A 13,677-nucleotide genomic window follows, 5' to 3' on the forward strand; every position below is an offset into this window, starting at 1 on the left:
TCAGTAGAAAAAAGGCGAGCAGCAGACGCTGCTTTAGTTACCAGCACTTTGCTTCCTCCGTCTCCCCGCGCCAGGCATCGGGCATCCCAACCTCGACTTTGGCCTTCAACTTGGCGCGCTCCGGAGCTGGAGCTCTGCTGTGGCGAATCTGATCGCGGGTCCATGCCCGCCCCCTGTCCCGCCTCCTGGCTTTTGACCCCGTCCTTGGTCCCGCCCCGGGCCCTGGCTCCTGGCCCCGCCCTTGGTCCCGCCCCGGGCCCCTGGCTCCTGGCCCCGCCCCAGCCCAGGCAGGTCACCGCGCCATTTCCTGTCCAAAGCTGGGCGAATCAGGTCGGTGCCGCGGGGTACCCCGGAATCCCCCCTGGGAGCTGGTCCTGCACTGGCCTTCAGAGCCGAGCAGAGGACGCTGCTTTGGGCCCCAGAGCATGGGAAGGTCTTGGCTGCGGTCTGGGACCTGCATGGAGGGCCCGGGACCTGCGGACGCCTGGGAGCGGTTGCTGGGCAACAGTGCGTGCGGCCTGGCCTCTTTGCGCCCGGCGGGCAGCGCGCGTCTGGGGCAGGCTCCGCGCGGGGCTCGGGCACAGGTCTCCGCTGCCGCAGACCTACCGAGTGAAGCACTGAGCGCGGCGCCGCTTCGCCATCACCTGGCTCTGGCCCTCTCACCCTAGCGTGGGGGGGCACTGGCCAGGCAGTGAGGACCCTGAGATCCATGCCCTGGGAGACAGAGGTTGTCTCCTGTCCATGCACCCGCGCGCCTGCCTTCTAACCTTCATACCGTTGGGCAGATTAATTCACTGGACTGGGCCTCTGTTCCGTGGGAGTTGAAAAGATTTGACCTGGAAGAAACCCTAGCGATTATTCAGTTAAGCCGCAACCCCACCCCCTGTTTTATATAGGTAAGGGTGCTTCACGGTGAGGACTCGTCGCGTGCCTGGTGCTTTACATCAGTCCGCAGAATAGTCCTCGTAGTTTCTCTCTTACTGTTCCCATAGTATGGGTGAGGACTCTGAGGCTCGGAGAGGTTGTGAATTTAGCCAGAATCACACAGCTTGTAACTGGTGGAGATGAGGACACTGAGACTCGATTAAATCACTCGTAGTTTGTTCGTGGCAGATTACGTGTTAGAAGCGTGTTACACTACTATGAAACCTGGCCATGGAAATGAGAATCACCTGGAAAGTGTTTAAAATCTATATTCGTGGCTGGGCAATGTCCCGGGTTTACTGACTTGAAATCTCGGGCTACGGCTGAGGAAGCTGTATATTTAACAATCTTCCCGATGATTTTTATGATCTGTGGATGAACCACTGAGTACTGCTGGGTACACCACGGGGCCTTCTCGCACAAAAACAACTGTAAAATAATATCTAAGGTACCTAGAGCAGAAGAGACGCTGGTGAGCATGTTAACATTATGTTCTAATCCCTTCAGTCAATTTGTACCCTTTCTTCACTCTTCAGAAACAAGCCAAAGGCAGATTTTAAACAAGTATGGACATTTAGATGCAAATTGCCCCAAGTTTGTTACCTGTCACACATCCACATTTAAGCTTCTGACTAGACCAGCCTGTCATCATCAAAGTCAGGTGTTAGTGTATTTCTCTATCCTTGGCAACCTGTCATCTGCTCTCTTCTCATCTCCATGCCAGGTCCCTAAATCGCCAGGGTTGATGTTGGCTTGGGAAGAACTATTTGCAGAGCGTTTTCTGCACTGGAAGGAGGGCTGGAAGCTTTCTGGAAGCATTGCCGCACATAAATGAGTGCCTCTTGGCCTAAAACAGCAGTTGGAATGAAAGGGATCACCCTGCTGTTATTCATTGACATTAACAAAACTGTCATAAAAATTATCACTTGGCTCTTAGTTTTAGAAGGCTAATAAGCCTGACCGTTCTGTTTAGTGCTTTATTATTATTAATTTCACCGTTATGCTGCATCCCTTAGGGATTCCGGTTCACAATGGATGCTGATCGAGAGAAAGATTTGCAGAAATTTCTTAAAAATGTGGATGAAATCTGTAAGTACTAGTAAATCATAAATTAATTTCTGCTTTAGAGAAGTGGAGTAGATAAAGAGAAATTATTGCTCTAAGTTCCTGGGTGGCTTGACAGGTTTATAACTCTTAGGAAAAAAGTGTAATTGAAATTAAAGAGAAGGGTATTGAGAAGCAAGTTATAGCCTCAGGGCTGTATTTTCTGGCTGTTAATTGGTATCAGAGAAACTGTTAACATTCTGATAGGAATTCAGGCTGACGGTTTTCTTCCATATTTTGTATCCTTCTATGTGGAATCCAGTCAAAACAAGCTGGTGTTTCCCCATTGACAATGAACCCAGCTGTTCCCTTCAAGGGTCAAGAACCTCACTGATCAGTGTGAGATTCCTCCCGTTTTAGAGTAGAGCCATTTCTGTTTTAGAGCTGCAGAGGCAAAATCAAATGGCTTTCCTTTAGGATCCATCAAATTACGTGGATGGCTTATGATCATCATTCCCTTCTCTCTCTCTAGACAAGAAAGTCCTTTCCCAAGTTTAGGCAGGTTGGATCTCAAAGAAATGTACTCTGATCCCACAGATCACATTCAGGAATTTCCAAACCTGTCAGTCCCTGTTCAGGGAGCTTGCTTGAGTATAGAAACAAACAAACCAACAAGCAAACAGACCTTACATAGTAAATACAGGCAATATGCTGAAATTGCTGCTTGTAGCAGATTGTATGGGTTCAAGGAATAAAGTGGTTTTAAAGCTAGCTTGGGTGACATCGTAAATGATACATGAATAATGCTCATCCCTGAATGCTGTTCCATGGAGCTCTGGCCTTGGCCCACTGCCACCTTTCTCTTCAGCTGGTCTAAACATGTAGCTTTACCTGCCACCTGTTTGCTCATGACCCCCACATCTACATGGACACTTAGCCTTCTTTTCTGAGCCTCTGCCTCTATGGTACTGTCATACCTACTGTATCCCACAAATAAACTTAAATGTGTCCAAAATTGAGGCATCATCTCTTTCCCTCCCCTTTGCCCTCCCCCTCCCAAATAAAACCTGCTTCTCCTACCCTCACCTTCATCCTGGTCTCAGTTGGTGACACCACCATCCAGAAATTTACAAGTCATCTGGGACTCCTCCCAACTCATAACCCTGCATCCAATTAGCCATCTAGTTTGGTTGGAGAGCCATCCTCTCCAACCCTCCCTTTGTTCTGGTTCTTCTTACCCAGACTATCTCAACAACCCCCTGATTGTTTTTCCTGTCTCCAGGCTTATACTTCCCACAGAGTAATGTATCTAAAATGCAAATCTGACCCAGACACTTCTCTGCTTGGATTCCTTTTGCAGTCATAATAAATCCCAAGCTCTCATCAGGACTTAAGTCCTCCCATGACCTTGTCCTTACCTCTCTCATATCTCCCTACCTCACGCTTGAGCAGCAATAAACTGCTGATACTTTGCCACACATACTCTGTGTTTCACACTCTGCACTGGATCTTTGCCATTCCCACTGCCTCTTCATCTTTTTTTTTAACCTGGCTAACTTATGCATACTCAAAGTTCATTCAGGTATCATGTATACCAGTGCTGTCCAATAGAGCTTTCTGTGATGATGAAAACGTTCCATAATCCTCACTGTCCACTATGGTAGCGACTAGCCACATGATTATTGAGCATTTGAAATATGGCTTATAACTCCACCCTGTGGTCTAGTGCTTAGGGTTCTGTGTGTTTGTGGCTGCAGCCCAGGTTTGAAATGCAGCTTGTTTCAATTAATTTAAATTTATGTAGCCACATGTATATAGATTCTGTACATTTACTTCTTGGGCTCTTACTATGTGTTGAGTGTTGGTAAGGCCTAGAGAATACAGTCAAAGAATTATTCTTTTCATGGTATTAATAGTCCAGTGGAGAAAACAGATATTAAACAGTAATTTCAAGTATGCAATATGAGACACAGAGAATTACAAAGTGTAGGGATCTAACCCAGCTTTGGGAGGTTGTATTAGTCGGCTAGGGCTGCTGTAACAAAATAGACTGGCTGGCTTAAATGACAAAACTTTATTTTCTTAGAGTTCTGGAGTTTAGAAATCTAAGACCAGGGTGTGAGCAGGTTTGGTTTCTTCTGAGGCCTCTCTCCTTGGCTTGCAGATGGGTACCTTCCCGCTGTGCCCTCACATGGTCATCTCTCTGTGCGTGTATATATTTGGTGTTTCTCTTCTTACAAGGACACTAGTCATATTGGATTAGGGCAATAATTAGTTACTTCTTTAAAGGCCCTATCTACAAATACAGTCATACCAGGAGTTATAGCCTCAACATGTGAATTTTTGGGGGGGATGCAATTTAGTCCATAACAGAAATTAAATAAAGTTTTCCTGAAGAAGTGAGATTTAGGCAAAATGTGAAGAGTGAGTCGGAGTTGGTCACTGGGGAAATGACAGGGGAGTGTCCTGAGTGGGAAGTAAGGAGGTAGGAAAGCTAAGAGTGAAGAAAGAGTGTGGCGCTTTTGAGGAACTAAAAGAATAAAAAGCCCCAAATGGCTGGAAAGAAGAGATCAAGGAGAGAAGAGTCCCATCTGAATATGGAGGGGCCAGATTAGGAAAGACCTTGGAAACCATGGTAAGGAATTTGTGTTTACCCTGAGAGCAGTAAATCAATTCCATCTAATTTATGTAATGACTCTTCCCTCAAGGAGGTGGAGCATCTCTACCCCTTAAATGTGAGATACATTTAGTGACTTGCTTCCAAAGAGTACAGTATGGAAAGGGAGGGAAGAAAGTAACTTTACAGTGGAAAAGGTTGGCAAACACAATTTCAGATAGATGATCAAGGTTAACCTCCTGATAAATCACACTGATGGCATGCATCCCTGGTACGCCATAGTGTGCCATGGTCTTTTTCCCCAAATCCTGTAACCCCAGTCTAACCGTGAGAAAAATACCAGATAAACCCAAATTGCAAGGTATTCTATGAAATACCTGATCAGTACTACTCAAAACTGTCAAGGTCATCAAAATAAGGAAAGGGTGAGAAATTGTCGCAGCCTAGAGAAGCCTAAGGAGACATGACTAAATGTCGTATAGTGTTCTGGATGGGATCCTGGAATAGAAAAAGGGCATTAGGGAGAAAAACAATGAAATTAGAATAAAGTGTGCAGTTGAGTTAATTTTAAAAAATTAATTAAAAGACATGAAAGAAGAGCTAAATAAATGGAGACATATTTAATCCTAGGAAGACTTATTTGGTAAAAATGTCAATTTTTAAAATATTCTATGCAGTAAATACAATTTAGATCAAAACCCCCAAAGTAGTATGTACTAAAATTCAGCAAGCTGATTCCAAAGTTTACGTGGAAGAGCAAAGGACCAAGAAGACCCAAGAAAACTCTGCAGGAAAAAAAAAAAAAGGCAGGACAACTTTCCCTACCTGACATTCAAGATTTATTATAAAGCCATAGTAATCAATGCATGGAGGTTTTCGTGCTGGAAAGGACAATCAGGGGAAAGGAATGAGGAGCCTGGAGAAGATTTGCACACATAACAGGGATGATGAGACACATTGCTGGCAGGGACTTCTCAACAAATAATGCTCCTGCCCTACGTGAAAGTCAACTCTAGGTGAATTACATATCTTAGTAAGAAAAAAACTTTAAAACTTTTATAAGACACCATAAGAGAGTATATTTATAACCTTACTGACACAAAAGACCTAAATTGTAAAGGAAAAGATGGTATATTTAACACATTAAAATTAAAAAGAAAATCTCTTCAACAACATATTCCATAAAAACAAATGAAAAGACAAAGAATACCCAAGGGGAAGATGTTTGGAAATACATGTAACCAGTCCAGAATATATACAACTGATACGGATAGGAGATGGGAATAGTGGATAGAAGAGGGTGGTTCCCTGGCAAAGACCCCACCCTCAAGCCGGGAGATCTGCAGCACTAAGTGGAAACAGGCATTTCTGTTTTCGTGCCCAAAAAGTTGCCTTTTGGCCTGCCATGCTCCCCTATCCTGTGCCCATGTAGACTCTGAACCCCAGGCTCCAGAAGCAGACAAACAGGTGAGATGAGGACACAAGCAGACAAATGGCAGAACGACACAGTAGAGAAAAGAGGAGGAATGTCTGAATGCTGAGAGGAGTTTGGCTGGGAGCAGCCAGAGGGGAGTTTGGCCACTGGATGGCCAGGCTCCAGGGGAAGATCATCTTTCCCCTCCATCCCCCCTTCCAGCTCCCCATCCATCCCGCTGAAAGCCACCTCCACCACTCAGTAAAACCCCACATTCATCCTTCAGTCCTGTGTGTGACCTGATTCTTCCGGGGACGCTGGGCAAGAGCTCGGGATACAAAAAGCTGTCACTTCCCTCTGCCCTTGTGAAAAGGCAGAGGTCCGTCAAGCTGGTTAACACTCAAGTCGTCCACAGATGGCAGGGCTAAAAGGACACGCTGTAACACGCGCCCAACTGGGCTCCTGCACTTGTCCGTCTGCGTTCTCCCCCTCCCCTCAGGGGTTTGAGCAGTGGTGGTGACTGAACAGGCAAGCCACACCCCTGTCGCATGTCCTGCGAGGGGGATCAGAGAACGCCCCTGTTTCACAATCAAATCAACCAGGCATGGTGGTGTGTGCCTGTAGTCTTTGCTACTCAGGAGGCTGAAGCAGGAGGATCGCTCGAGCCCAGGGGTTCAAATCCAGCCTGGACAACATAGCAAGACCATCTCTTAAAAAAAAAGAATTTTTTAAAAAAGAAATTATGTTAACTAATAAGAAAGAGACAATGACCCAATAGAAAATTGGCCAAGGATAGGAGTAGGCTCTTCGTAGAAATCCAAATGGGTGCAAATCAATAAGAAGATGCTCAATTCCAATCAAATTCAGCAAAATGCAAATTAAAATGTTAATGAGATACCATTCCCATCCATTACATTGACAACAATTAAAAAGTTTAACCTAGCAAGTGATGATAAGAATGTAGAAGAATGGGAACTTCCTCTTGTACTCTTTTGTAGGAGTAAAAATTGGTACAGCCATATCCTGAAGGATATGTAACATATGTGCACAAGGAAATATGTACATACAGGTATTCAATTCAGCATTTATTTACTTTAGAAAAAACTAAAAAACCACCTGGCTATCAATAAAAGAATGGATTAACTATGGTATATATAATGGTTTAAATGAATCAACTGGAAGCGTGTATCAAGAACACATCTCTAAAGCATCTTAAGAGAAAAAAGTAGGTGGCAAATGAATGCACATTTTACACAACTATTTTTAAAAATTGTTTAAATATTACATACACAAATATTCTGGTAGATTGCAAGAATGGTTACAGATTCCTTTCTTCCCATCAAGAGTGGAGCCTATTTCTCTGCCACTTGAATCTGGGTTGGCCATGTGCGTTGCTTTGGCCAAAAGGATGTTTGCAAACATGACACAAGCAGAGGCTTGAAAAGTGCATTTGAATTAGGGCTTGCACTCATACCACTCATGAGAAAGTAAGACACACTTACCCTGGTTGCTCGCATTTCTCAAGCCAACAGCCAGCAGACTTTCTAAAGCAGAGCCACTTAGATGACTGACAGTTGACCATGGATATATGTGTGAGTCCAGCTGAAACCAGAAGAACTGGCCAGCTGAATTCAGCTCAAATTGTTGACATAGATAATTGTAAACTAAGCCACAAAAATGGTGGTTTGTTTCAAACCACTAAGTTTTGACGTGGTGTGTGATGCAGCAAAATCTAAATGATACAAATACTAAGTATTAAAGCATGCTGGAGAAAAGATACCATTAACTTATAAATGGCATAGAAACAAAAATGTTGTATTACTTTCTGTATGCTTGAAATATTGTACAATTAAAAATTTCTAATTTCCTTGAAGACTCAGTGGAAAATGAAGAAATTAGAACAGGAAAATGAATTAAGAAGTTTAATTGTGAAGGGGAGGAGACAGAGCATTAGGAGAGATTTAAAGTACATAATTTAGAAGGAAGCTGGTCGAATGGAATAGGTTGAAAATATTGCACAATAGGATTATTAATTGGTGATGCAGGGTTCCTGATTATGCAAAATATGACAATGGAATCCTGGGCCCAGGATGAGGGACTAACCTTACAGAAGAATGGGCACCTTTTCCTGGTAGTAAGGAAGGATGGATGTAGGTATAGGCAGTTTTGTAGTTTTAATAGCAGGAAGTCGATGGCATCTCTTTCCTCTCTGAATTGATAAATAAGGGCATCTTTTTGAGATGGTCAGGTTTAGATTGCAAACTGTTAAAAGTCATTGGGGGAGTGACAGGATATCTTGCCCAGGATAACAAGGATTGCTGGGCATCACTGAAGGTCCAGTTGAGTTTGAGTTTGGACCAGTCCCCCAGGCATCTATCTGTCTCCCTCAGTACATAGCATTCCTAATGCAGACTGGGAGAATTGGGTAATTGGAATTATGTAGAGCTGGAATTTTGTCTGTTAGGTGAGATAGCAGGGCAAGGGAGTTGAGTATATGGGCAGGATGGCTGCTGAGTGATTGACCATGGAATCTAAGCTGGATAAGCAGTAAAGTGAAGACAGGTGAGGATAGGGTTAAGGGCTGTTGTTTTGCGATTTTGAGCTGCCTGTACTTACATGTTTGTCTCCCACACAAGTTCATAAACTCTTCAAAAAAGGATCTTTTTTTATTCATCATTGTTATCTATAGCATCAGCATAATATCTAACTCATAATGAGCTCTCCATAAATTATTGTTGAATTGAATAATGGCTTAAAACTCTGTTCCTTAAAGCTAATAGCTATACTCACCTGCAACTTTTTCTAGGCAAAAAAAAAAAAAACCTGTTGTTAATTTTTTCTCATTGGTTCTGCTTGATCTATTTTGCTTTCTATTGCTCTATTTTTTTCTTTAAGATCTTTCCCATGCATTTTATGCGCCATCCTTTCTAGTGAATAGATTCTTTTGAATATCTTGTTTGATTAAGTCACATCTGATTTCTTCTCTAGCCAATTTAATTCAGGAGATGAATTCTGATGACCCAGTTGTGCAACAGAAAGCTGTCCTGGAGACAGAAAAGAGACTACTGCTTATGGAGGAAGACCAGGAGGAGGATGAATGCAGGACCACCTTGAACAAGACTATGATCAGTCCTCCACAAACTGCTATGAAGGTTTCTTTTTCTATTGAGAAGTTATATAAGTACTTACAGTGAGAAGACCTACACCTAGGCAGTAGTTTAATCTCAAACTGTCCAGCAAGGCTGAAATGGTCTTTTGTTTCTTAGATTTATTTTTTATAAGAAAGTATAAAATTTGATTTTTTTTCCTTTGATCTTTCTGGGTTATCTTTAAACAACCCTTTGGATCTATTTTAATGGAAATTTCCCCTCTCCACCCCATGAGCTTGTGTGATATATTTAAGCTGTACCTTTAAGGTAATGTATTCTAACTCATTTCCAACTCATAAGCCACAGCTGAGGTCCCTTGACCTGGGCAGCCTTGTTTTGCAGACTCAGTCCCATAGCAATTGTGCCCATAATCAGATCTCCTGATTTAAAGCACGCCCCATGAATTCTGAGCCCTTCAGTTTTGATGGTTAAAAAAAAAGGCCTCTTGTTTGTAATTGATTTGCCTTCTTGGTTTATATACATATAAATTAGAGTGGTTTTTGAAATTTGTTTCTTTGTTTTTATGGTAACCTACGTCTACAGAGTGCAGAAGAAATAAACTCAGGTAAGGACAGCATCTCTCTTCCCAATTTTCATTCTTTATATAGGACCAGTTTTGATTGATTGTAGCTCCTAGACCCTTAAATTATTGCCTTTGAGCTTACAAATAACCTGTGAACAAAAACCTACTGATCATCCCATTCTGTTACTATTGATCAGCGGGAATGTCCCTGAGAGGTTTTTCTTTATTTTCTCTTGGTCAACCTTTTGTAAACTCAATTCAGTTATTCTGTATCATCCAATTTACCCTGTTCAAGGGATCCAGATAGTTTCTCTGTTGCTCAGCTCAGAAGCTCATTATGCTAAACGGAACAAAAAAATCTCTCTTCAAAGAAAAACTCTTTTAAAAGACATAATTCAAATTTGAAGCACAGTCATAGCCATCATGTGTAATAATACATCACACAGATTACCATTTAATGTCAAATTAAGAAAATGTCATTTTAGTTGCCTCAGAATGGTGTGTGTGCGTGTGTGTGCCTGTGTGCATATGCATACGTGTGGCTCTAAAGTAACACTTCGAATTTGAGCTAAAGAACTGATTATAGTATTTGGATTTTTCTTTTTAATATCTGAAATTACCCTGCTGTCAGAGGCCTTCTTGGCATCTGTTGAGAAGGATGCAAAGGAACGAGCCAAGAGAAGAAGGGAAAACAAAGTCTTGGCGGATGGTAATTGTCAGTCCTTACTTTTCAATGGCTGGGGTGATTTGTGCTAGAAAGAGCACATGAAAGCCTGTATGCTGACATTTGAGGACATCTAGATTCCCAGTGGTGAGGTTTGTGATGGGCTTGAGGCAATGGGACCTGGCCAGAAGGAAATCATTGGTGGTCTGTTCTCTGTTCCTGCTGCAACAAGCAGGGGGTAGGATACACCTACCTCCAGTGAAACCTCTTTCTGAAGCTTCCCTGTGCACTTAGCAGAGCAAAGTGAATTGTACTAAACAATGCTCAGGAAGTAGTGGGGGGTGAGAGTGAGCTGCCACTGGCTAGCCTAAGGCATAGATGAAGAAGTGGAAAAGAAAAATAAAACAGCTGTGAGATAGGAGAGGAGACATCAAGGAAAAGGAAGGGATGGGATTGTGTATGTTGCAGGGAGATACATATGATAGAAGAATGTTTTCACTTTTATTTTATACCACCCAGGGCTGTGTGTGCTGCAGGTCTGAATGATTCCATATTTGTTGGGAAAATTAATTATTTGACCCTCTTTATGAGACACCGAATGCACAGATTTGGTCTCTGTGGCAAGCTTAGTATGGTTCTCAGCCTCAATGCAGAAACATTTACTTTTTCTGAGAATCTACTTAGAAGACATGGGTGGATTTGAAGGAAAAAAAAATACTTGAAGAAGCTGGTCCTGAAGTATCTGCAGAGAAAAACAAGTGTCAAGTCCCTTTAGGATCAATAGAAGTGAAGACCTTCGAAATAGAATTGGAAAATCGGGGGAATAAAGTCTGAGAGATTTTCTGATGTGTGGTGAGAGCTCACCTGTGTAACTTATATTCCCATAGCCCTAAAAGAAAAAGGGAATGAAGCATTTGCTGAAGGCAATTATGAAACAGCTATCCTGCGCTACAGTGAGGGTTTGGAGAAGCTGAAGGACATGAAAGTGCTGTACACCAACCGAGCCCAGGTCAGTGAGGCAAGAATGTATCCATGGGGCTTTCTCAGGGAATAGTTGCCACTAAACCTGGGAAAACAAAGATGAGGCTAGATGTTGGGCTGGGAAATGTTTATAAGAACTGGCTCTTGTTTTAAGTGTGGGAGGAGCTGACTTATACGTAGCACTTACCAGTTTCCATGATGCAAATATTCTCACCATGATCTAATTTGGAATCACTGCAGGAGGACTTGGGAAGAGCTGTCCATCATCAGCTCTCTCCATAGTATAAGTCAGCTCCATCATATCACTGATGGTGACCATGCACTTGTCCCTGTGGATAAAGGAGAAAACTAGTGGAATGAAATGACCTATGGGACCTTAGAATTCTGCTACCAACAGATTTCTTCAGCCTCCTTTTTCGGTACTAGTCTTAACTCCTAGGGGATGCCCACCTGTTAGTTTCTCATTCATTGTATCAGTCTCTCTTTAAGATTCTGCAACAGGGATAAAGTGGATAGCCAATGGTCCTGGAGCCAATTTCTTGGAAATTTTGGGTTTCTGAAAGTTTTTATGCATTAGTATATGTCACAAATGAGCTCAATTTCCTGGAACACCAGGTAAAAACCACCCAGATGTTTATTTACTACTTAATGAAGGGATAGGCTGATAGCTCTCAACTGAAACAAAACCATCACCTGTGACCTTATCTTTGAAAAGTAGTTTAGTTTTTGTGTGGTAGAGTTCTCTGCTGGACAGGCCTGAAAAATTGGCAGATTCATGGACATGATTACCCCATGGTCAGAATATGTCAGCAGGACCTGTGTGAGGTGGACTTGATGCCTTGTCATTTGCAAGAGGGAGAGGCTCAGCAGAGTCCTCATCAGCTCTAATTTCCCTAACTCGAGATTAAGAATGTCTGGCTCTGTGATGTTGAGGAAGAGGACTGGAAGCAAGAAACAGGACATTCAGAAGCCGAAACATATGGGGAGTGACAGTGACTTAATGATAAATAAATCCAAGCAGTATAATCTCACTAGTTTAGCAATTTGGATATGTTGGACTAGAGTTGAAGTGTCATTTAAACTCTCCCAATTTTGGAGAAAACTTGTTATAAGGAAGTGAATCGGTAAAAAAGATGGCCAGAGGTTGATTTAGCAGTACATTGCATTACCCGAACAAGATTATAAACTTTTTGAGGGCAAAAACTGCCATATACTTTTTCCCCTAATGCTTTATTTATAGCAGATGTTCAATAAATCCTTTTTTAGTTACATAACGTTAAAAGCACAATAAGTCCAATTAAGGGAGTTAAGTTTCTGTTGACAATTCAGAGGCATCACTTAAATGCAAGCAATTAATGGAATAATTATAGTTCCTTCTTATTTATTACCAAATTTGGTCTCTAAAAACATCTGCCTACTGATGCTTATTCAGTTGTGTTACTCTGAAATTATTTGAAAGCAACAAAATTGAATTGCTTTAAAAAAGTTATATAATTTCAGACATATCTAATTCAGACTGTCTATACTCTGATTCATCTAAATTAGTTATATTTTCACTGCACTCATTTTTAAGCAGCACTTTGATTAGTTCTGAAGAATCACATTAAGAATGAATGTGGATAAATATAAGGAAATGTAATGAAAAGGTTTGAGGGAGTGATTCCTCTCAGCTTTCCCAAGGAGAAAGCTTATGCAGAGACAAAATAATGGACAATGTGCTCCCTGGTGTTACAAACCGTTTGAACCATTGACTATTTTTAAAATGCTTCCCCTGTATGCGTGCAGTGTCAGAAAACACTTAATAAGGACCCTGTAAATTGAGTGTTGCTTGCTAGAGAGAAAACCTAACCTTTCATTGCTTTGCTTTTCCCCTGGAGTTAATGTTATGATCAATAGATTGCCGGTATAATTTAGATAAATCTGGAGTTTAATTGCTGTTTGGAAAAAGTAGTTCCTTTTTAAAATGTGCAAAAACAAAAGAGATTGAGGAAGTTATAGGGTGTTTAATCCAAGCCTTAAGAGAGAAAGAAAAAAAAAGTAAAAGGCTGTGTAGAGAAATTGTTGGAACCCATAAAGACTTCTTCAGAGTCTGCACGTATCCTAAATAATAGTGCCATGAAATCATGGCCACAGCTGTCTAGAATGATGCCAGCTTCCTCTTAAAATCCTCTAATTTTCAAATGAAACCTGAGACCCTGGAGAAAAGGATGATGCTTTACAGAACAGATAGCTCAAAGAGTCGTCTTCTCTAATTAGTACAGAACATGAGTTAATGAAAGCACCACTCGCAGCTTCCTTGCTATGGGAGCCAAGAGCGTCATGATTTCAATTCATTTGCTGGCTGTTGCCTACTCCCTCCTC

At 41.9% G+C, this 13,677-nt stretch overlaps 1 protein-coding gene across 11 annotated transcripts in view; it reads left to right on the forward strand.

Moving 5' to 3' along the window:
• The first annotated feature begins 218 nt into the window (after positions 1 to 218).
• The window catches only part of TTC12 (tetratricopeptide repeat domain 12), a 51,834-nt gene continuing 38,375 nt past the window's right edge, over positions 219 to 13,677 (forward strand). For 3 of the 11 annotated variants that reach the window (XM_055094851.2, XM_055094848.2, XM_055094850.2), the window contains exons 1-6: positions 515 to 896; positions 1,941 to 2,013; positions 8,988 to 9,151; positions 9,692 to 9,713; positions 10,303 to 10,380; positions 11,223 to 11,344. In XM_055094851.2, coding sequence (XP_054950826.2) covers positions 1,956 to 2,013; positions 8,988 to 9,151; positions 9,692 to 9,713; positions 10,303 to 10,380; positions 11,223 to 11,344 — 444 coding nt within the window. In that variant the 5' untranslated portion in view covers positions 515 to 896; positions 1,941 to 1,955. Of the gene's footprint in view, positions 897 to 1,940; positions 2,014 to 8,987; positions 9,152 to 9,691; positions 9,714 to 10,302; positions 10,381 to 11,222; positions 11,345 to 13,677 lie in introns of all 11 variants that reach the window. The other 8 variants (XM_003805472.5, XM_008971707.5, XM_008971715.4 and 5 more) reach the window with 8 other exon arrangements.

This window comes from Pan paniscus, chromosome 9 (genome assembly GCF_029289425.2).
Source record: "Pan paniscus chromosome 9, NHGRI_mPanPan1-v2.0_pri, whole genome shotgun sequence".
Classification (NCBI taxonomy): Eukaryota; Metazoa; Chordata; class Mammalia; order Primates; family Hominidae; genus Pan; species Pan paniscus.